This window comes from Furipterus horrens, unplaced genomic scaffold, assembly GCF_987537825.1.
Source record: "Furipterus horrens unplaced genomic scaffold, mFurHor1.1.pri manual_scaffold_15, whole genome shotgun sequence".
NCBI classification, from domain to species: Eukaryota; Metazoa; Chordata; class Mammalia; order Chiroptera; family Furipteridae; genus Furipterus; species Furipterus horrens.
Genome location: NW_028327185.1, coordinates 12,109,808 through 12,133,322, shown reverse-complemented (window position 1 = coordinate 12,133,322; position 23,515 = coordinate 12,109,808). Strand labels below are relative to the sequence as shown.

At 48.4% G+C, this 23,515-nt stretch overlaps 1 protein-coding gene across 1 annotated transcript in view; it reads left to right on the top strand.

Annotated features, from left to right (window-relative positions):
- Positions 1–23,515, top strand: part of KIF26B (kinesin family member 26B) — a 363,294-nt gene that overhangs the window by 299,177 nt on the left and 40,602 nt on the right. The window contains exons 6-10 of the mRNA XM_090263265.1: positions 2,305–2,511; positions 7,023–7,116; positions 8,258–8,520; positions 11,342–11,525; positions 19,860–20,019. Coding sequence (XP_090119391.1) covers positions 2,305–2,511; positions 7,023–7,116; positions 8,258–8,520; positions 11,342–11,525; positions 19,860–20,019 — 908 coding nt within the window. The remainder of the gene's footprint in view (positions 1–2,304; positions 2,512–7,022; positions 7,117–8,257; positions 8,521–11,341; positions 11,526–19,859; positions 20,020–23,515) is intronic.

The window sequence follows — 23,515 nt, the reverse complement described above, 5'->3', positions numbered from 1 at the left end:
CAGCCTGGATGTGTCCCGTTCAGAGGCTGGGCCGGGATGGGGACTTGCTTACCGCAGGCCAGAAGGCTCCAGGCACCTGTCAAACGTTGCAATTTGAAGACGTGGTCTTTGCGCACCTGCTGTGTAAATGGGACAGATCGATAGAAGTGAGTGGAACTGAAATAAGATTGGAGACGTTCGCAGTGAATGAGAAAATTGCCAGAACGGGGTGCAGACAGATGTGGTGACTGTCGTGTGCAGCTGCCTGGGACTGGACGATGTCCCCCTAATTTAAGGAGCCTTGCAAGGCCCGGCGCGGATACCTGGCTCTGTCCTGTTGTGATTCATGGCACCCAGGGTCCAGGACAAGGAATTCCAAACCTTACCATGAACACGGTGATTGGAAAATGTTAGGATTTTATGATTCAGACGGAACACATATAGGGAGGAGGGGGAGGAGGAGGAGGAGGAAGGAGAACACCCACTCTGGGATGGAGCACCCACCTTTGCTCAGTAACCACATGCCAACTCCTTTTATTCTTACTACAGTCCCATGAGATAGACGTTGTTATTCCCATTAGACAGGTGAGGTAACTGAGGCTCTGAAGTTCAACTGTGATTGGGAGGTGACTGGCATAATGGGGAAGTGTGGGCTTTGGAGTCCCACACCGGTAGGGGACAAGCGCAGCCTCACCATCCGCAGGTTCGGTGATTGCGGACAAGGTCTGCAGCACGTGTTTTCTCATCTGTAAAGTCTGGACAAGTGTGCTTGCTCCCTGGCTTAGGGAGGACTCAATTAGATGCTGTGGGGAATGGCACAGCCCCAGCTCACAAGAGGCCCTGGGGACACGGCAGGTATTGTTATCTGACCTCACAGCAGGAGAACCCAGATTCGCACCCTGGGAGGTAGGCCGCATCCCAGCACTGTGCTCCGTCCACCATGCCCTTGGCCTCCAGATGCACATGCGAGTTCTGTTCTTCAGTGACGAGAACAGCTGGGCACAACGCAGGACAGCCGAGGAGCCCAGTGCCCTAGGAATTCTTTACATTTCAGTTTTATACGCTGCAAATTAGTTCCCGCGCCTCGGTAGGCGGGCTGAGGAAGGCAGGAGGATGCCCTCACTCCGTCAGGCACAATGTACTCAATAGATTCTTCTCTGAGCACTTCTGTGCGTTTGAAATGCTTTCTTTAAAAACTTGCAACTTCCTCCCCAAAATTGCGTCACGGAGATTTTATCTGACCTGACTGTTAATTAGAAGAAGAGGGCAAGACACAGAGAGGAATTTAAAAATAACCCTTTACAGAGCTTCGGAATTTGCTGCATCATGTTACAAAAATTATCTGTGTCTGTGTCTGTCTGCCTGGCTACTTTACGGACCACATGCCTTTGCATCCCTAATGCCTATCCTGGCGTCTGGCACATAGTAGGTATGCGACACAGTTGGACTGACCCAGCAATGTCGTAACAAAGGGCCAGTTAGGGAGTAAATGCTGTCCCTTTTCTGAGGACTTGAGTCCCAAGAGCTGTGTGTGTGTGTGTGTGTGTGTGTGTGTGTGTGTGTGTGTGTGGCTTCAGCTTGATTCTGCAAGCACCACGTTCGATCTTGTGGGTGGAGCTGGATTGGTCACGAGCACCTGAAATGTCCACGTTCAGTTACTCAGGAGGCAGATGAAAAGGCTCTGCCTCCTGTTCGCGGCTGAGATGTGCTTTCATTCTCTGAAAAGTCAACTCCCAGGCGCTCACTTAATGGGATCCCCAATAACATGGTTCAAACAAATCTTTGATCGCTATTGCCCCTTGGAACACATTTAGAATGCTGTCCATTAAAATCAGGCCTTTGCACGTCTCTTTAGTGATGACATTAATAAATGTGGATTTTTTTCTCCAAGAGTTCTGATGGGCAGCGGCAAGAAGTAAATGATGGGAGCTAACTTTTATTTCTATGGTTTATTGATCTGTGAGCTTCCAGGGGGACTGTACCAGCCCTGAAAGCATGGCCGACCAGATTACCTTTTCATCTATGTAATTGGGCCACCAGGGTACGGTTACTTTCCAATTTATATTAATAGGAAGACAAAAATGTGCTATTATTATAATGAAGTAACGAACACATCAAAATAGTCTACCTGGTACTTATAAATAAATCAGTTTTCCCGCAATCCACCGAGGCTTATGTTGCTAATCCACTGGGCCCATCATCATAATTTGTCACGTGAAGGTTCCATGCTGCCATGAATACTCGTGTGTCCAGAGTAGGCTAGGACGTCCCATCATTCAGCATCCGTGTTAATCCACATCTGTCCTGGTTCCTGTTTCTTAACAGGTGAAAGTCATGCTTCGCATTTGTGCCACATTGGCCCGTGATACCTCCGAGTCCAGCTCTTTCTTAAAGGTGGACCCACGGAAGAAGCAGATCACCTTGTATGACCCCCTGGCATGTGGAGGTCAAAATGCCTTCCAAAAGAGAGGCAGCCAGGTTCCTCCGAAGATGTTTGCCTTCGATGCGGTTTTCCCACAAGACGCTTCTCAGGTGGGTGTAAGCCCTGCTCAGGGTCAGGCAGTGTTAACGTGGCTCAAGGAGCTTGTGTTCATTCACTAGGGCCCGTGAGCCTGCTGAAGGGCCAGTTCCTCCACCTGCCCAGCGATGTTTAGAAACCAATTTGAGCTCCATTGGACAGTTTCGTTCTTTTGAATAACTGGTGTCATACCATGGGCAGGACCATTGTTCCGGGATATCAACCAACTAGATCCTTGGGGAGAAGGAGGAGTAAGCCAGTCAGTGGGTGGCATCCAGAAGCAAGAAGATAGCAAGAAGTTTCAGGGACATCTTTACTGAGGTGCAGGCGACTGGTCATGAGGACCCCACCCCTGCCCCCACTTCTGGGTGTGGGTGTGGAAGAGAAAAAGTGTTTCTGGGAGCTGGAGCACTAGGTAGGGAAACCGAGGCTGACAGGCAGTCCTGCGGCCTGGATCTGTGGAGGGAGGAGGAGAAGAGCAGCTTCTCCTGCATGACAAAGCCCTCTAAAATTCAGTGGCTTAAGGCAATAAGCATGTATTATTGCTCATGAGTCTGTGGGTCAGCCTGGCATTCTTCTGCTCCCAGCTGTGGTCAGCTCTGCTGAGCTTGGTTGGATGCACTCACGTGTTTGGGGGTTGGCCAGCCTTTGGGTGCTCTAGAATGGCCTTGGCTGGGTCATCTGGTCTCTCTCCACATTGTTTCTCATCAACCAGGAGGCTATCTTGGACTTGCTCTCATGACAATGGCATGATCCAAGTATGTAGGCCTCTTTGAGGCCAAGGTTCAGAATCGAAACACCATCTCTTCTGCTGTGTTCTGTTGGCCCAGGTTTGAGGGTTGGAAAGAGACTCCACTTCTCGGTTAGAGGGGCATGTGCACAAGGAGGGGTGGATAACTGGCCATTTTTGTTAAACTGCTATGAATATAATCTCAGGAGCTCAGGGTGCCAAGATTCCTAGACCAAAACTCCTGGAGCCAATCCCAGTAGGAACAGATGTCCGACAGAAGATTCAGTTGCACCAGCTGGGGCAATTCATGTGCAATGAATTGGTGCAACGAATCTTCTTGCAGACGTCTCTGACCCATGCTATAGGTACACAGTAATCTCCTTTGCCTGCACTTTGGCATCAGACACCTGCACCTTCCTGATAAATTTCCAGCACTTTGCAAGATTTATACAAAGTAGTGTGCAGTAGGGTGACTAATAGCCTCTAGCAGAACCTGGGAACATAACAGCTACCATTTGCAGCTCCTGTTAATTTCCTCCATGTTGCATCTCCATGTAGAAAGACATGATGCTCACGAAGATGCCTTCATCGCACCATCGGCAGATAGCACACGCTCTAGGCTCCATTCCTTAACAAGCTGAGCATAGATCTCCCCCAAAGAGTTGACCGCGGAAAGACAAAGTGCTTTATGAATAAGTTCAGTGGTTTCCCCCTTTATTACATTTTCTGTGTTTTGTACCACTTCATGGGCTCACTAATCTAAACCTGACATTGGATCTAATAAATAGTCTACAAATAATTTAAATAATGCAGTTAAAACTTTTCAAAAGCCAATCTCCCTAAGTTGTAAGCATTCCAGAGCAAACCCTAAATTCAGCGTGGACTATTAATGCATTTTAAATTTATTCCAGAAAAAGGAGCCGTTTTTATTGCTAGTCTTTATTTACATTTCCTACTTGGTTGCAGAACTAGTCTGCTCAGTATTACAGATGCACTCACTTCAGAACGCTGTATGTTGCTGAAATTTCCAATATTATAATAAGCTACATTTCAAAAATTTTTTACAGTTTTCAAGAAGATTCCTGTACATTAACCCATTCATTCTTCCTAGAATTCTAAGGGAAGCATGGCTATTTTCCACATGACAGACAAGGAAACTGAGTCTCAAAGCTGAAGTCTCTTGTTCATAATCCCTTTCCTGAGCAGACATCTTTTCTAGATTCTTGCCCTTGACCTTTCTGTGTCCTGCCCCGTATGGTGTCATACCTTTGGCCACCTGTCATTTTGCCCACTATTTCCTAGCAGTGTGTCCTTGGACAAGTCACTGAATGTCCCTTGGGTCTTCGTGTCTTTATCCTTAGAATGAAGACAGAACCCAAATGTACCTCCTTAAGGCTAGAGTTACTCACTGAATCGATACACATGAGGTACATAGAACATAGTGCTCAATAAATGGGAGCGATTTTTACTATTAAATCATCATTTTTGATCTTGATGTCACCCTGCTGGCCATGGCCAGCCTCTGCCCTCATGGAGTGAGTACCTTTTGAGCCGCCAAAGCAGGGAAGCCAGACGGTGTACAGGGTGGGCCTCTGCTCTGACATCCTTGCTGTTGGCCACTTTTGTGGCCCTAGACAGCTAAGAATTTTGCTTTCTCTGCCCTTATGAGCCATTCTTAGTACCCTTATGTGGCCTTGGCCATCCTCACCTGCCCACTGCTGGGGCAGGCCTCTGCTGGGTCTGGCTTTGGGGAGGTGACTTAATCCACTCGAGCTGTCATAACAACATAGCACAGACTGGATGACTTATAAACAACAGGCATTTATTACTCATGGTTCTGGAGGCTGGAAGTCCAAGGTCAAGGTGCTGGCAAATTTGGTGTCTGGTGAGAGCCCCTTCCTGGTTCATAAACAGCATCTTCTCACTATATCCTCACATGGTGGAAGCGACCAGAGAACTCTCCGGGCTGCCTTTATCGTCCCATCCATGAGAGCGCCTTCCTTATGACCATATCACCTCCCAGAGTGCCCGCCTCCTGAGACCGTCCCATTAGGCTTGCATCTGTGACTGCTGGAGGGCACACATTCAGTTGTCAGCAGGAGGGGTGGTGGGGAGGATCCAGACCGTGGCAGAGCAGAGGCCTCCTGTGGAGTGGGCCCGGCCCACAGGCTCTGCGTTCGGGAAGGCTGGATGCTTCCTTGGGCCTCGGAAAAGCAGCTCACAGCCTCCAGGGGCCGTGGTCAGCTCCTAACGAATGCCGGATGCACAGGTCGGTCACTCCCCACACTTCTGGGTGGATGCTGGGCAGGGACTCAGCCCGGGGAGACCACCTGCCCTGGCCATGCTGTGTGCACCTCTCCTGCGTCTCCTCTGTTGGGCCTTGGCCCAGGTGACGTAGGGGTGGCACTTCGGTCCACATGCAACCAACACCCTCCCTGCTGACCTTGAATCTAATACAGTTTGTGGATGGATCTGGGTGGGCTCTCAGCCTCCTAAGGCCCATCTCCCTTTCTGTCCAAAGAAGGCGGAGGTCATTCAGCCTCTGCCAAATCCCATTAAGATTCTGCAGCCTCTGTGTCAGCGGCTTTGCTCCAGGGGCCCCGGGCCTTTGATAGGTCCTGTGGTCCCCACCCCACGGCATCCCTGTCCTGCTGTCCCCTTCGCCTAGGAGGTGCCCCCAGCAGAGTTGCTGCGGCGACCAGCAAAACAGTTCACAGTGGTGGAGAGGGTGGTTTTTCCATTGCGGTCTGGGAGAGAAAATTGATTTCTGAGTACTTCGGTTCATTGTGCTGCTGCAGCCTGGTGCTGAATGGCTACATTCACAGCCTGGGCTGCAGGTCTCAGGTTCCCGCTGGGAGGCCTCTCGCTCCGATGACTGCGGGGCCCTGTTCGCACAGCCTCTGGACGTTTCCAAGAGGTCTGACTCCCGCAGTGAGATGGACGAGGCACCAGCACACAGCGAATAATTCCATTCTCCTGCTGCTGTGAAAGCCTCGGGGGCTCGCTGGGGAGAGATTTCCCAGAGCTCCACCTTGGTCCACAGAACTGCTTGAGTCCTTATCATTGACAGAGCACCACGGGATTGGGTGCTAATGGGGAAATGCAGAAAGCCCGCAAGCCTGGGCCCTGTCTCGGGAGTGAATACGTACGTTTTCTTTATAAAGGGTCTGTTATGATGAATGTCGTGTCTGTGGAGCCAGGAAGAGAAGGCTGACTTTGAAAAGAGGAGGATGCAGATCGAGGAAGAGGAAGGAGATGGGGGAAGGGAGCAGACAGACATCCCAGGCCTCCTGCTTATATTAGAATTACAATGTTTCTCAAGTTCACTTTGCCGAAATGGCAGGTCACCTTTTTCCCTCTAATGGGCCTGGCTCATTTTATAAGGGGTGTGTATGTGTGTGTGTGTGTGTGTGTACGCATTGTGTGTGTGTGCATGTGTGTGTGTGAAGGAAGGACCTAGTTAGTTAGCAGAGAGCACATGGAAAGTCTAATGCCTTGTCCAGAGGCCAGAGCAGCAGCGCGGGAGGGCATGAAGTCCACGAAAGCACCCTGTGTCCCCATCCCGCCCAGGCCCTGCCTCGTCTGCAGACAGCAGCTGCAATGTCCCAGAAATGAGCAGGAGGCAGGTTTGCAGTTAACATGTGACACGCTCAGGCTGTCACGGGGCAGGAGGTACCGGAAGGGACTGAGTGTCCCCCCTCGTCTGGGAATGCCATGCCCCCACACCCCAGGCAAGCGGGCTCACGTTTCCGTTACTGACACTCCACTCACCCCGTGTCTCCTTGTGTCTGCCAGGCGGAGGTGTGTGCTGGGACCGTGGCAGAGGTGATCCAGTCCGTGGTCAACGGGGCCGATGGCTGTGTGTTCTGTTTCGGCCACGCCAAGCTGGGTCAGTGAGAGCGTGCTTTTCATTCATGCACCTTGCATTCCTGATCACCCTGTTCCTTCTTCTGTGTGGCCCCAGGGTCCTCTGGTGAAAGGAAAGGTTGTCTCCCTTAGGTGTTGAATTAAATAACAACGAATGATCATTTCTGCTTTTGAAATGTAGATTTCCATTCCAAGTGAATACCCAGAGTCTAGGAGAGCCTTTAAGTTCAAAAGCTGCACAGAGCCGTAACAGGGTTGTTCCTGTTTGATCCAGGTCTGGGTCATGCCCAGAGAGCCAGCAGGAAAGGGTACATTCCCTGAACAGGGGCTGTTGGGAAGCAGAGAGGCCCCCTACCCCCAAACAGGAGGATTTGGTTTGGTGATGGAGCTGATCTTAAAGTCAGAGGAGTAGCTCCAAGCAAAGCCCAGACCATGACTGGACCTGTCTGGAGAGAGTCTACCAGAAACTCTTGCTTCCCAGCATCCAGCTGCCAGGATACCCCTGTGCTGGGCACCTGGGAGGAAGGCAGCTTAACACTCCAAGGTGCCTTCATCCCAACCTGTGGCCATCTGCTCACCAGGTCTTACCTTTCATGCTTGACAGGCTAGTAAGCTGGGGGAGCTCCAAACACTGTCCCCTGGTGAAGGTGCCAGCAGTCCCTGGAACAAGGCCAGGGCCAGGCCAGGACAGAAAGCCCCTTTCCCCCCACAAACACTCAGTCTTCCGTCCCCTTCCTTCTCTCCTGCCTCTCTGATCAGAGCAGTGATCCAGAGTTCATGGACTTTGCTCATGCTTTAAACATGTACAGAGCATTTAACTTGAGGAAGGATACAAAGTATAAGTCTGTGGATTTCATCTGTGGGGTGGTGGTGAACACTCCCTTCCTTCCCACTCTATGCGAGACGAGGCAGAAATGAGCAAATTGTGATAACTTGGGGTCCTCCTGGAGGTACACGGTGATTTCATCTTGTCGTTTGCCACTTAGTCACAAGTACTAGGAAAGGCCTTCTTGTTCTTGTCAAATGCTGACTGTTCCGCTCACCTTTTCCTTGCCTCTCTTCCCTTCCTCCACACCTCCATGCCTTTCTCCGGCCTCCTTGGCATCTGTTCCTGAGCCTGTAGAATGACTCCTGGCGCTCACACTGCCATTCTTTCTTCCCAGGAAAATCCTACACCATGATCGGAAAAGACGATTCCATGCAGAACCTCGGCATCATCCCGTGTGCCATCTCCTGGCTCTTCAAGCTGATAAACGAACGGAAAGAAAAGACCGGAGCCCGCTTCTCGGTCCGGATCTCAGCCGTGGAAGTGTGGGGCAAGGAAGAGAACCTGCGGGACCTGCTCTCCGAGGTGGCCACGGGCAGCCTGCAGGACGGCCAGTCCCCAGGCGTGTATCTGTGCGAGGACCCCATTTGCGGCACGCAGGTGATTGCTCCCAGGGCTTGGCCGGCTCCGAGGTGCCCCCTTCCCCCCAACCTCTGAGGCTGGGGCACACAGCTGGTGACTCGGATACAGTGGGAGGCCTTCCTGTTAAAGTGGACTGGAACCTTATGGCTGCCAGCTGTGGGCCATCTGCTCGCCCAACCTAAATATTTGTACCTTGAATCTGATTGACAATGAGCAGGGATCACAATGCTTGTAGCATTTTGAGGAAATTGAATTTACTTTCTTTACTCCCCTTTCAGGGGAGCAAAAAAAAAAAAAAAAAAAAAAAAGACACTTTTTCTTTTGTTTAACAACACACTGAAATATTTACTGCTCTGCACAAATAGCGACAGCCATTACTGGGGCTGTTTATGGCTCTGTAAACGTTTTTCTGGCACCGGTTTCCAGCCAGATTAGGAGTACTGTAGGAAAAACTAATAACCACTTTCTAATGAGAACCGTGATCTAATTGCTGGGATTGTGGAAGCCAAGAGAAGCTCCATGTCACCTTTTCGGGGTGTCGTGCCTGCTTCCAGTGTTCCTCTCTTGCTGTTTAAGTATCCGTGTTGGCAGGGCTCGGGAGCAGCCTGGTTCGTATCCAACGTAATCGATTCTTCCCATCTCTAGCAGTAGGCTTGCTTTTCTAGTTTCACCCAGTGCCTCCCTTTTTTAGATGGGTGTTCCGTTTGTTACCGGCCTTATTCCCAAGTGGGATTGTTTTCATAGGTGAGGGTTCCCCATCTTTTCATACCTGGACGTGTTCTCCCCCAGCTCAGAGCCTTCCATTTCCATTACAGATTCTCCATTCCATGATCTACGAGGCCCAGTGTGTACCTTTCTACCTTTCCAGTATCATCTCTGACCACTCCCCTCCTTGCCATACTCCTCTTAAATGACACTTAAGTCCCCTAAGAAAGCAGAGCCCCTCAAGCTTCAGTGTGTGTATGAATCACACACTGGGGATCTTGTTAAAATGCAGATTCTAGTTCAGTAGGACTGGGCTGGTGCCCTTGATTTTGCATTTCTAACAAACTTCCCAGTGACTGACTACACTCTCAGTAGCAAAGCTGTAAAGCACCAACCATGCTCCCTCTTACCTCTGGGCCTTTGCACATTCTATTCCTTGTGCATGGAATGCTCCTCCTCCCCTCTGGTTCTTCATCTGGATAACTACTTATCCTTTAGGTCTCAGCAAGATGTCATTTCTTCCAGGAAGCCCTCTTAGATGTTTCTCCCAAGGTGACTAGAACACCTGTAGCAGTTATATTGTGATTGCCTGGTTAGTTTCCAAAGAGAGGGTACCATGGTCTGACTAAAATTGGCTGCTCAGTTGTAGCAGAGGCATGAGATACCATTTGGATGTAGAAACTAATAAGAAAACGAACCAGTTGGTCATGAAAACCTTAATCCAGTGGTTCTCAAGTTTAAGTCTTTTATCAGAGTCACCTGGAGGACTTGCTAAAGCAAAGATTACTGGGCTTCACCTCTAGAATTACTGGTTCAGCAATCCTTGGTTAGAGCTTTAAAATGGGCATTTCTGGCAAGTTCCCATGTAGTGATGCTGCCGGTGGTCCAGGGACCGCACCTTGAGAACCGCTGTTCTGAGTGTGAGACCACTCGGATGGTATCTTCCCGGGATCTGTGACGGAAAGCAGTGCCCCCCGTCCCCCACTGCCCCTGCTCCAAGAGTTACCCAGACACTCAAATAAGCTGCAGCGTCCACTCGCTTCTCATTAATGCAGTTCCATGTGGGTAAAAGATCAGGTTAACGGAAGGCAAAAAAAAAAAGGAAGAGGCCGACATGCTCTTTACTTTAACTCTTCTTGTTGCAAAATCTTAAAAATTCTTTGGTTTATTTTTTGGCCACAATGAGTATAAAACAATGAATGCAACAGAATCTCTCTTTGAAGTTTGAGGATTTTTATGGTCTCAGATTCCAAATATCATCTTGCACGGTTCAGCATTATAGGCACAGTTAAAGTCAGAGTGGTACCAACCCTAAAACATACACTGCACATCATTTCTTTGAATAAATCAGACATAATGAATTTTCTTTTTCCCCCACCCAAAGGGAGTGCTGGTGAATCTGGTTCTGATTAAGGTTTACTGTGATGGCCAGGGCCTCAGGGGTTTAGATGCATTGCCCACAGTGCTTTCTTCAGTCAATTAATGAGTACGCCATACATGCGAATTTAGTAATAAAGATTAAAATAGATATCTTTTAAATGAGAGTGATGAGACATTCAAGTATCTTGGGTGTTTTCATATGTCTGTGACACTTCTTGCTTATAACTATGCCAATGTAGTCTTTAGTTGGCTTTAATTAAATAGCTGGGGGAACAGGGAGTGTTCAGCTAAAGTTAACCAAGTTCTTTCAATTATTTGGGCCGCCAGTGCTGTCAATGAGAATAACACTTTACAACCTACCCGTGTCCAGCCATCTAATCTTTGAAATCTGGATACAATCCCACCCCTTGCACTTTCTTAGGTGAACAGCCTGCCCACCTGCTGGTGAGCTCTCCTCTGCTCCCATTCCGATACATCCATTTGCTTTCCATGCCTGCTATTTACAGATTCTACCTAAATTGTACACGAGTGAACGTGTGTCATCCAATCAGTGTGCTCAATATGAATCTTCAGGAATGAATGAATGAATGAATGAATGAAGCTGAGAACTGCACATGAGCAGTGGACTGTGTTCTGGAAGGACTTCCAGCCTTGGAGAGGCATGGAGCTTCATGATGCTGAACGGCTGGCCAGGCGTGGGGGGCAGGCAAGCCCTCCTCAGCCTGCAGCTTTAGCTCTAGCTTGTGTCTTCCAGCTGCAGAACCAGAGCGAGCTACGGGCACCCACTGCTGAGAAGGCCGCCTTCTTCCTGGACGCGGCCATCGCCTCGCGCCGGGGCAACCAGCAGGACTGCGACGAGGATGATCACCGCAACTCCCACATGCTCTTCACCCTCCACATCTACCAGTACCGGATGGAGAAGAGCGGGAAAGGGGGAAGTAAGTCACTGCCCTTGCCCTCAGGCCTCCTCACCAGCTCTCACCTTGGTCAGAGGCCCCTCAGCAGGGCGACCATGGCCTTCTGCTCATGTGGCACCATCTCACCTGTCTGGAGTCCCACTGACTTATGACTCAAGGTCGTTGTTGAGTCTGGGCTGACATTTACTTTTGAATTGTCTTAAGGGAAGAGGGTTTGATAAAGATAATTGATGAATATAATTGTCATGAGAATGTGAGAGAACAGAGTTTAAAAAAAGCAGAACAGCCCCAGCCAGTGTGGCTCTGTGAGTTGGAGTATCATCTTATAAACTGAGAGGCTGTGGGTTCGATTCCTAGTCAGGGCATATTCCTAGGTTGCAGGTTCGATCCCTGGTCCAGGTGCATACAAGAGGCAACCGATGGATGTTTCTCTCTCACATCTATGTTTCTCTACCTCTCTCTCCCTTCCCCTTTCTCTAAAACGTCAATAAGCATGTCGTTGGGTGAGGATAAATAAAAAAGAAGCAAAACAACTGCTTTTAATGGTGTATTTTGGTTCACAAACCTTAAAGGTGCTTATCATCAAAAACCAGCTTTTTTCCACCGAAGCCCCTGGCAATGCTATTACTCATTAGCTTGAATCTACTGTATGGACCCAGAAGCTCAGCTTTTTAACTAGTCTATAAATCAGACAGTTGAGTGACTAACCAGACTCTGGCTGCCTCCCTCCCTCAGGAAATGCCCATCAGTGATGTTCCCTGAAAATAGCCAGACACAGTCCCTGGGACGGCTGTGCTGCCAGGAGCCCAGCTCTGTGGTCACGCTGGCCCCTCGTGGCTGTGTCAGGGCTCATCAACCTGGGCGCGGGCTCTGGGCTCGGACTGGCCGGCAGTTGGGCTCTGGCCTTCGGCTGAGTATCTCTGGTGGGGTCTCGGACCATGCGCAGAGCGTTCTGTTGGCCTCCCTGGGCTTTCCCAGACCTCACAGGCTGGTCTGGCCGGGCAGCGGCTTCCCCTTTCTCTCCATGTCCACTTCTGTAAGGGCTTTTATAACACAGGCAACTGGCCCCCAGAGCCTTCTGAACGATTGTCTTCAGAAAGCCCGATGCCAAAGAAACAAACAAACAAAAAACAGAAAACCCCGAGTGAGGAGACTCACTTTGGTGGCTGGAAATTGGGCCACTAATTGACTAAAATAGAGGCAATGGATTAACCTAGTTGGAGGTGGAGCCTGGAACTAAGATGTCCAGCTGGAATCTGGGGGTGGGCTCCCCAATTTCTCCCAGGTCTCCTTGTTGCCCACAGTCCTGAAAGCCAGTCTCCTGGAGATAGCTCTTGGGGGTATCTGTTGCCCTCAAGTGGAAGGTCTTCCCTTAGCCCGCCTCGACACCTCTGTTGATGCAGCCTTCCGCCGTGGTTCCCGCTCCACAGTTGTTTTAATTCACGTTTAATGATGCATAATTTACATTCAGTCATACTTACCCCTTTTAGGTGTCATTCAATGACTTTTGGGAAATCTATACAGCGTGTAACCGCCACCACTATCAAGATATAGAGCAAAGCCACACCACATAAAGCCCCCTTGTCTCTTGTGGTCAGTCCCTTCCTCAGCCCGACAACCACCGATGTGATTTTTGTCCTACTGTTTTGCCTTAATCCAGAATAACACGTAAATGGAGTCACGTGGTCCACACGTGGCCTCGTGTGTCTGGATCTTTCATTTAGCATAGCACATCTGTGATTCATCCATGCTGTCGCGTGTTCTTGTCCACTTATTTTCTGTGCCGCCTACCCATTTAGTTTTGCCTTGGCCCTGAACTCCTACCCCCAGGACTGAAATTCCCACCTGGGCTGGAGTCCCATTCCCTGGGGCTAGCCTTCGTGGCTCTGACCCACGCACACAGCCTTGGCCACCTGCTCTGGCCCTCACTTGCATGCCCTGGGTGCCCAGGGGTGCAGACTCGCAGACCTCGTCTCCCATGGCAACCTGCAGGGGTGAGAAAAGGCTGACTGGGGATGAGCAAATTATTCTGAATGGGAATCTTTCAAGGGAGATTGATTCTCCGGGAAGGGCTCACAACATGGACAGCATTTCCATGTAGAATAACTTTCTTAAAGAAGGAAACGAGGGATTAGGAGAGGGATGAGAGGATCCAGACCTTTAAAACGAGGAACAGAATTTTATCCACATTTCTCATAACCATGTGAGAGCTGGCTTTAAATCCTGCCCTCAAATGTGTTGTTTTTTTTTTTTTTTCCTCCTTCTGGGCTGTGTTTCAGCCGCGTGAATGCGGGAGTCAGAAAAAAAATGTTTATTTTATTGTTTTAACCTGTCAATAATAATAATAATAAAAATAATCAGAGCCTGCAGTGAATTCTTGTACTTTTGGCAAAGTTTGACTCACAAAAGATCTGACTCTTGAGCCAAATGGCTTCCAAATGGTGCTGAGTGGAAAACCAGGAGGGGGGGTAATGGCCTCCTTCTAGCGGACTGCAATCCAAGCGAAAAACAGCTCTGGTTTTGATGTTTCACTTTTCATTTCATAGTTCTGCTCTCCATTTGGAATCTGAAAATGGGGGCGGGGGGTCAGCTCTTGAAAACAAAGAGGCAGCAAATGAAATGATTTCAACTGTTAAGAAACTTAAAACTTGGCTTCCACCAAAGTGTAGGCAGATCTTCCCCAAGTCCATACTTAACCAATCCTGGGCGCTTATGAAATATTTAACTTCAAACTCATCTTCTTCCTATTTATAAATTGTGGAAGCAAATTGCTTTTGAATAATAAATTCAAGTTAAAGAAAAAGGCAAGTACTATTAATGGCTTTTCCAAAACTTCTTTGGGTGCTTTCTTAGTATCTACAGATGAGAACAAAGGAGGGAGGGAGGTCAGGCAAATATGGGGCGAGCCCCAGGGGCTCTGGAGATGTCACCTGCCTGCCACAGCACCTGGCTCCTTGGGGGGACGGGAATCAGGCCAGAAGGCACATGGCCTCCCAGCCCACTCTGTGCATTTATATCTGTTTAAAATGTAATGAGGAGATTTGGAGTGTTGTTTAAAATGGAAATTTTGTTTGCTTATATGTAAGGAATAACCCCTGTGGACTTGGCAGCCAGAACTCAATTAAGGGAAAGTGCATTAATGAGCCACCCTGCAGGGAAGCAGGGCGCAGTGTATGGCTGTGAACTGGCCATTAGAAGCGCAGATGACAGATGCAAAGAGATCTCTGGGACAAGAACTGAACACCCCGTGTATACATGCACCTGAAACTTATACACACGTATGCATTTTATAGACACATGTATACACACAGATCCACACTGAGGTAGACTGACAAAAATGTACCAACATGCCTGGTCAAGACAGAAAAGAAATTCTATGTTGATGTGTCCCGGTTTTGCAGACAGCACTAGGTTAAGCTTAAACTATCGCCCTGGTTTACAAAGTTTTTGGAGCACTAGTGGGACCGAGTCTTCATCTGACATGGAGCCTCCCTTCTTTGCTCAGATACATCTTTCAAGGCTGAGGAACTCCCTTGGGGATCCCAGCGTTGGCGAAGGGACCCTAAAGTCCTTATGATCAGGAGCTGCTCTGGGAGTCTAAAGCAAGATGGGACTAGTGGGGCTTCAGGCTGATATGTTCATGATACTGAAGTTTCAAGTCCTGTTGACAAAGATGATTTTTAAAAGCATCACTTGGAGGAGTCGTCGAAGCTTGCAAGCGACTGTTGTCCAGGGTCAAGAATGACACTGTATCTCTGATTCATTCCTTTCCTTTATTGCCCCTCGGGGAGGCCTAAGGCTAGGTGTGGGCCGAGCTGATTGTGGCTGTGGTCTAACGCATGTGCACAAGTCTGATCTGACGATTCCCTTAATCTCAGCTTTCTTTGGCAACCGTCTGCTCTTTGTGTGCGTCCTGGAACGCTTGATTCGGCCCATGCCCTATCCAGGGCTGTGGGGTCCACAGGAGTCTAGAAATCCATGATTTGGGTGGTAGATGTGGGGCTTGTGCCCGCTGTACCCACTCTTAGCAGATAACCAGCTTCCCACTTCCAGAGAAGAAAGAGGTCACCTGGTGTGTCACCTCAGCTGTTCTCTGCTGAGCTTCAGAACCTTGTCCCTGTGCCTCGGTCCCCCTGCTCCTTTCCTGTAGGTCTGCTTCCTCCCATGGCCTTGAATTCTTCCCCTGTCCTGGCACCTCTTCTGGGACTTCACCAGCTGGGACCACACCCATCATCTTTTGACACTTTTATTTTCGATCTCTGTCTCCTCCAAGGTCAGGGCCGCCCCCTTTTGGAAAGAAGGGAAGGGACAATGACACCAACAATTTAGAAAACCTGGCCTGTACCTCCCTTTCCCGTAAGTTGCCTCTTCCATCTCTCTCCTCTGGGTCCCATTAGACCACGAGTTCCCTGAGGACAGACACCCTGCTGTCTGTCTGTGAATGAGTGTTCAGTCCTTCTGTTAAATTAGACAGAACGGATGCTGTCCATAAACCATGAATGAATTTCTCTCGCATCTCTAGTTCAGCTCTGTTTCAGAAAGAGAAAGCCCGACCATCCGGTCACCTTTCTTAAAAGCAGATGGTGAGTTCAGAGGCGCCCTTTTCTGCAACAGGTCAGGAGTTTGTCCGTTAACTGAGAAAATTGGTTAAAAAAGGGAAATCTTCTGAAATGATAAATACATGTCAAAACATGTTGTTTCAACTTATAACATACAGATGTGGATTCAGTCATCAGTCTTCCGATACAGTGCGTGACTTTCTCTTCGAAATGATTTTTCAAATTAAAGTTCTGACTTTCGTAAACCACACTTATATTAAAGTCTGCTTTTTGGTTGAAATTTCTTCTGATTCGGGAACTTAAAATAACATTTGTGTAGCCAATTGAGTATAGACCTTTTCTATAGTCTTAAAATTTTTTCCACTCTATGATTTCTCATTCATACTTATTTTAACCTCATTTTTGGTAAGAAAAATAACTCATTTTTATCACATCTTTCCAAAGCATTGGATTTAGTTTAGAAATGTGAGGTGTCTTATACAATCATATGTTAGCGGTTTACATAGTGCTTGATTATGTTTTTATCTACAATACCAAGTAAAAGAGGCATGGTTAGATTTAGGAAGAAACCCAGCTGGCTTATGTAGTTCATTTTGGCGGAGCAAAAGTGCATGGCCTCACTGGAGGGCAGCTAGCCCTGGCCTCCAGTGCGCGTGGTCACCTGGAGAGCATTGCTTAGCCTGGCCAGGTGACAGAGCACACGAGAATCACCTGGAGAGCGTGTCAATGACCCCCAATGCCTGTGTCACACTGCATGTCAATCAAATTAGAAAGTGTGGGAGCTGGGCGTCCATATTAGTTTTGAAGATTCCAAGGTGACTCTGATGTGCGGGCACAGTTGGGGAACCTCTAGGTTACGGGAAGGTGAGTTAAAAGAGCAGCATGCTTTATTTACATCATAGGTAGGTCTGGGCTTTCATCTCATATTCAGCGTTATTAATCTCCTATGAGATCTTCAGCGATTTATTTCGTATCTGCGAACCTCCTCTTCCTCGTCTGTAACACGGAGCTGATGCTCGCGTTTCGGGGCTGTGGGAGACACTGAGTGATGTTAGGAGAATGTGAGCATTTCCTGGCCCTGCCAGGTGCTCAGTGAACACCTGGGCAGGGGCTCAGGGGTCGGGTCGAATTAGTACGTGACTTCCTGTGGCGAGAGGAAAGCAATGTGAGTAAATTGGTGGGGCCAACGTCTAGACTTAAAATATCCATATTGGAACATAAATAAAGGATTTCTCAAGGCAGCCTGGGTTAGGTTCCTGTAACCCTGCAGCTGGGACTTCAGAAACCTGAAGAGTCGATACGGAGCCTGCTTCTTAACTGCGGTTAATGAGCTCCCATCTCGCGCATTGATTGCGGGACCCCTTCCCCTCCAGCCACCACCGGGAACATAAATTCTTCCTAATAGCAAGTGGCCTTGCTTGCCCCCCTCGTGCCCTTCCCGATTAAATGCCACGTGCGAACTTCAGAATTCTGCGTCAACGGAAACTCCAGTGGGAATAGAGCGGAGTCGCGTTTCCATTGTCTGAGTGGGACTCTCACTGTGAGTCATGCAGGTGTAATTATAGGTGTTTTTTAATAGTATTCCTCGGCACGGTCTGAACTCTGTCTTTGTTCCCTGTGTTCTGTTTTACTATGTGTGCATTACCTTATGCATTTTGTTCCATTACATCAAATGGTCGGAAAGTCCAAATCGGTCCGTCTTTGCCCTTTAATCTGCGGTGCACGTGGAATATCTGAGCGCCTCCTGTCTATGTAATTAGGTTGCAAAACAGATGATATTTTGCTTTAAAAATAACTTTCTCTAGCACGCTCCCGTGACCTGATCTTGCATGATAGAAAATGGGGTAAAAGAGAAGTAGCAGGTTCTCTCTTCCCTCCTGAGGAGTTCTAACTGCGGATAGTGGAAGGTAAATAAAATATCACGTCCTGAATGTGAAAAGTTCTTTGCCACAGAAGTACCAGACTACCTGGAGAGCTGAACAGAAATGCTGTGCTTGCTGTGAACATTCACCACCTTTTCATCCCCTCTGTATTAGAGGTGGAAATTGAGGGTGGAGTGGGGTAGAGACAAGGTCACGGTGGGGATAGTAGATCCCAGGTGTTCTAATCCTATAGCATGAACCCTCGCGCTCCCAAATCAGCACTGTCCGGTGGTCCTGCCTGCTGATGTGTGAATGCCTTGACCCTGCACACCCACTGGGACCCAAACACCCACACCCCACCCCTGTATCCGCTTTCTCCACCAGCCCCTTCCCCACCTTGTCCCAAATGACCCGGCACCCACACAGCGTAGGAGAGCTTCCATGTCTACCTTAGCTGGGCTCCTTCCATTCAGAACAGGGGAAGGAGAGCCAGGTAGCATGGAGTGAGCTGGGCCACCTGGAAAGGGAGGGATCCAGAGGCCTAGGACAGGAGTCGGCTGCTGCCTGGAGAGCAAGTGGAGGAAAGGGAGGTGATCTAGGAGCTGGGGTGCTGTGCTGAGGACCATGCTACCCCAAGAGAGAGGACTATGGGACCAAAAGCCCACCTCAAAGCCCTGGCTGTCTCAGGAACTGTCTGAGGTCACATGGCTGTACCATTGACAGTGTGGCATGGGCTAGGGGCAAGGGTCTTTTTATTTTATTTTTTAAACAAATTTAATGATCTATCCATGAGATAAAATAATGTTCACATATTTAAACTATATAATTTGCTAATTTTTGTTATATGTATATACTCAGAAACCATCACCACAATCAAGTTAATGAACATATCCATCACCCCAGAGGTGCATTGGGACCTCGAAATTGCTCCCTCCAGGTCCCCTCCCTTCTCTCCCCACCCTGCCACCCAGGCAAGTGCTGAATGGCTTTCGTTCCTATACGTCAGTTTGCATTTCCCTCAACCTGATACAACGGGATCAAATCATGTAGTCGGTTCCCTTTTGCGTTGTTTCTTTCACTTAGCATAATTACTTGGAGGTTCAGTCATTTTGTTGCATGTATCACTGGTTCACTTATTTATATTTCTGAGTAACAGTCCGTTGTCTAGGTGGATAGTCCACCGTTTGCCTATCCTTTCACCTGCTGATGTACATTTGGGTTGTTTCTGGTTTGGTTGGTTCATGTAAGAAGATCTATCTGGTCCCTGGCACTTCATCTAGGCCTGAGGCCGAAGTGCTCGTGAGAAAGTTTCTTAACTTTTCTAAACTTCTATTTTCCCATCTGTAAAGCAAGGACAAGAGCATTTAGTTTATGGTTTTAACATGGAAAGTGAATGAGGCTGATGTTTGTGTCCCACTTGGTACATGGCAAATTCTTGGGGCTTTTCCTGTCTCTGTACCTGCCTGTTACTTCATCGTGATTTTACCTGGGGTTAGCCACCTGATCCCTGAGCTGTAGGTCAGGGTCACTATGACGAGCAACTGAAGCAGATGAGCACTCATGGGTCCTTCAGGTTTGAACTTGATCAGTTTCAGAATTCTGCTATGCAAAGGACATGTTGATACACACCTTGCTCTCCTTTTATTAGGCATGTACCTTCTCTGGAATGTCATCCAGTTCAACCTACAGGAATTATTCATTTACTTATTGGGTGAATCAGTAGATATTAGAAGGGCAGTGACATGTGCTAGACAGAATTTAACAGAGCCATGATATTTGTAATCACAGACTGATGTTGTGGGGGTTTCCTACTAGATCATGAACTTCAGCCTTGTAGTTTCTCTCCCCACTGCTCAGTTTTCCCAAGGAGCTGCATGGTGCACAGATGCCAGAATTTAACCCCTCCTCTTCTCTCTTGCCTTCTCCCGTGGCAGTGTCTGGAGGCCGCAGCCGCCTGCACCTCATTGACCTCGGCAGTTGCGTGAAAGCCCTTAGCAAAAATCGGGAAGGAGGCTCAGGGCTGTGCCTGTCCCTGTCCGCTCTGGGCAACGTCATCCTGGCTCTCGTCAACGGCAGCAAACACGTCCCCTACAAGTAAGTGACTTGCTCTTCTACTCCGAGGATGGGGTGGGGTAGGCATGGTGCCAGGGTTGGGTGTGGGGCTCCAGGGCCCACGACATCTGGGGACAGGTGTGACTCAGAGGGACAGCCTGGACCACGTGGCTGGTTCGGTGCCAGAAACCAGCCTTCGCTGATGGTTGTGTAATGTGCGATCTTCTAAAATCAAAAGCTATGGAAATACTTACCTCTATCCCAGACCTAACTTTAGGCTGCTTGAGTCAGAGGAAATAGGAAGTCACCGCAAGTGAGGTCTCCAGTTGCAATTGCCATTGGTAGATTATTGTACCCATTGTGGAGATGTGTCTGTTCCTTAGAGATGAGAGCAAGAGGCAGAAACCCATCCCTTAGGCCTAGGGCTGCCAGGTTGAACCAATATAATGACAGCATACCAAGTTCAATTTAAGTTTTAGACAAATAACAAATAATTTTCAGTATAAGTATGCCCCCCAATATTGTGTGAGCTATGTGGGAATTCTGTATTTTATCTAAAAGTCCTACTGAGGAGCCCTGGCCAGTGTGGCTCAGTTGGTTGAAGTGTTTGTTGTATTGTACACCAGAAGGTCACCGGTTCGGTTCCTGGTCAGGGCACATACCTAGGTTTCAGGTTTGATCCCTGGTTAGGGCATGTATGGGGGCGGCAACCAATTGATGTTTCTCTTCTACGTCAGTGTTTCTCTTTAAAAATCAATGAACATGTCCTCAAATGAGAATTTAAAAAAAATTTAAACTCCTACTTAGGAGAGCTTATAAAGTTTAGGAAATTACCACCCACTATCCTGTGCAAATGCTTTTTCCACTTTCCAGATTCTTTTCCTCTTTCTGAACCTTCACGCATAAACTGAAGGCTGTAGCCACATATCTTATCTACATCACAGGGTTGTAAGACTCAGAATAACGTAATGCATGGGAGAGCTTTTTTGTAAAATTTAGGACACTGTAATAAGAACAATCTGGTTGCGCGTAGCCTCGTCTGTTTAAATGGAAATAACAGCTGCCTCACAGAGTTGCCTTGAGGGTTAAGCAAATATGCTTGAAATTATTTCTGTAACCTGTAAAATCCTAAAAATAGGAGTTACTGTTGTGTGGGACGAGAAAGGTAAGTCAGGCTATTCATTCTCCAATGGCTGAAATTCGGGACAAGTTCTTGAGTTCTCCTTTTCCTCTGCCCTAAGTGATGTCAGCACTGGTCTTATTCTCACCAGCAGGATCATGGCGGGATTGATGTCAGGAACTTAGGTGGCGATTGTGATCATAGGTGTCTCAATGCTTGATAGTTGGGATCCTTGTTGGATGGATCTATAAAGGGTTTTTCTAGGCCTTTTCTATGAGGAAAAAATTCAGGGTGAAGGTTTATAAAGTTTTATCCAACACCATTTCTGCAGTTGAATAAGTTCAATTTGTAATTACAAGAAGGGAAGGAAGGAAGGAAGGAAGGGGGGGAGGGTAGAGGGAGGGAAAAGGAAGATCTGGATTGGCATTGTCAGGGCTGGAAACTTTAGAAACAAAGTAAAGAATTATTGACCCTAGTTGGTTTCCCTTTCATAAAAAGAAACATGTCTATTACTGTGGTAACTCAAAAGATAATGATTTGGATAAAAGTCAGAATGGCACCCTCTGAGGTCAGAGATGAAGTCTTTTACTTATTTCTCTCTCCTATTGTTTCTGTAGTGACATGCTTTTATGATTTCAAAACTGTTTGCTGAACTGATGCATTTCATATGGTAGCATATGAAATTACTTTTACTTTAGATAAAGCAACTTCCTTTTGGTGACAGGTTTTATTATAAACATGTAGGGAAACATTAAGAATTGTTTCTATTGCTAGTTCAGGATCTTCTGATAAATTAAACATATTTAACATCAGCTAGCCATAGCGACCAGCGGCCACCTGCCCCTTGGGAGGGCAGACAAAGTGTGAAACCTCCGCCCACTCTGCTCTGCAGACGTCTGTCTGCCTTAGTTCCAGGAGTTCCCTTCCTTGCATTCTGGCTCCGAGGGAGGGATGACAAAGGTGTTGCCATGTCTGAAGTAGGCCCAGACTTGACATAAATGCAGTGTCTGAGCAAGACACAGTCACAGAGTTGTCCCCAACCTTCAGGACCCTCCTGGAGATCTTGCAGGGCCGCCCATTGCTTGGTGCCGGGAAACATGGTGGCCTGGCCATCCATCCAGCTCCATCCTCCCTAAAACAATCGCTGGCCAGTGGCCTGTCACCCCCAGTCCTGAACGCCCATCACTGCGCCTGAGCTTTAAGAGACCCGAGCTGTAACAGTGGCTCAGGTTCTCAGCCACAGCCCGTATTCAGTACTTGGCGTCTGCAGAGCCATTCATTAGCTCAAAACTATCCCCTTTTGAGGTAGAGGAAGACAAGGCAAAGATTTACTCGAATCACCTAGCCGGCTGGTGGCAGGATCCAGCCGCATCCCCGCAGCCTCAGAGACCTCAGCAGTTCTGAGCTCAAGCTGCCAACCTGCTCCGACCTCATCAAGCTCCTAATGTATTAGTTGCCTCTGCTCTGCACAGCACGGGGTCTTCAGCACGGCAGGGTGGCCCAGATTTCTTTGATCAATTCAGTCGGGCTCTGAAGCCACATTATGCAGCATTTTGTTAGCATACTAAACACCTTTCAGGGGTGGCAAACCTCATCTTTGCAAGACGTTCCTGAAAGGGGAGTTTCCTGCCCTTGTGGTTTCCGGTTACTCCTGCTCACTCACAGAAGGAAAACTGAAAACCGAACTCCACCTGGGTTACCCGCCCCCATCCTACACACACACACACACACACTCTCTCTCTCTCTCTCTCTCTCTCTCTGCCTCCCCATTTGTCACCCTGGACAGCTCTGTGCTCGGAACCTGCGTTACTCGTGTTTGCTTCTGGGAAATTAACCGGGATGTGCACAGCGTGAATGTAGCTTGTCTTCAGTTCTCTTCATCCTTGGACCAGACTATCTATCATGGGAGCAAGACGGAAAGCGAGCGTGGGTTCTTCATTAGCCCTCCCAGGTGCTCCCACGGAGCCCTACGTGTGCCCTGAATGGCTTTGACTTTGCGAGTGATACCGCCTTTGTAGACAGATGACAGACACAGGCGCTTGTGGGGTTCCAGCCTCGGCACCGCACAGGCTTACGGGCCCATCCAAGCTCCCCTGAATCAATCCCGCATGGTGAGGCCCTTCAGAAAAGCCTGCGGGGAGGTAGAGAGCCAAGGGCACTAACCGTCCACTCAGTCCTGCACTGACAGGCTGCACAGATGACTCTCGATTTGGGGAGACCCTCTTCCCTGGGGTCATCGGCTATAGTCCTGAGCGTTCTGACAGCGCATTTGCAAATTTCCCTCCATCACTCGTTACAGCCATTTGCTGAATCTCACCGCTTCTTGGGCAGCCAGGTAATAGGAGTCTCCCCAATTGATAGATAAGAAAAATAAGCAGAGGCATTAACGTGAATTCCCATCCCCAAAAGCCAGTCTTG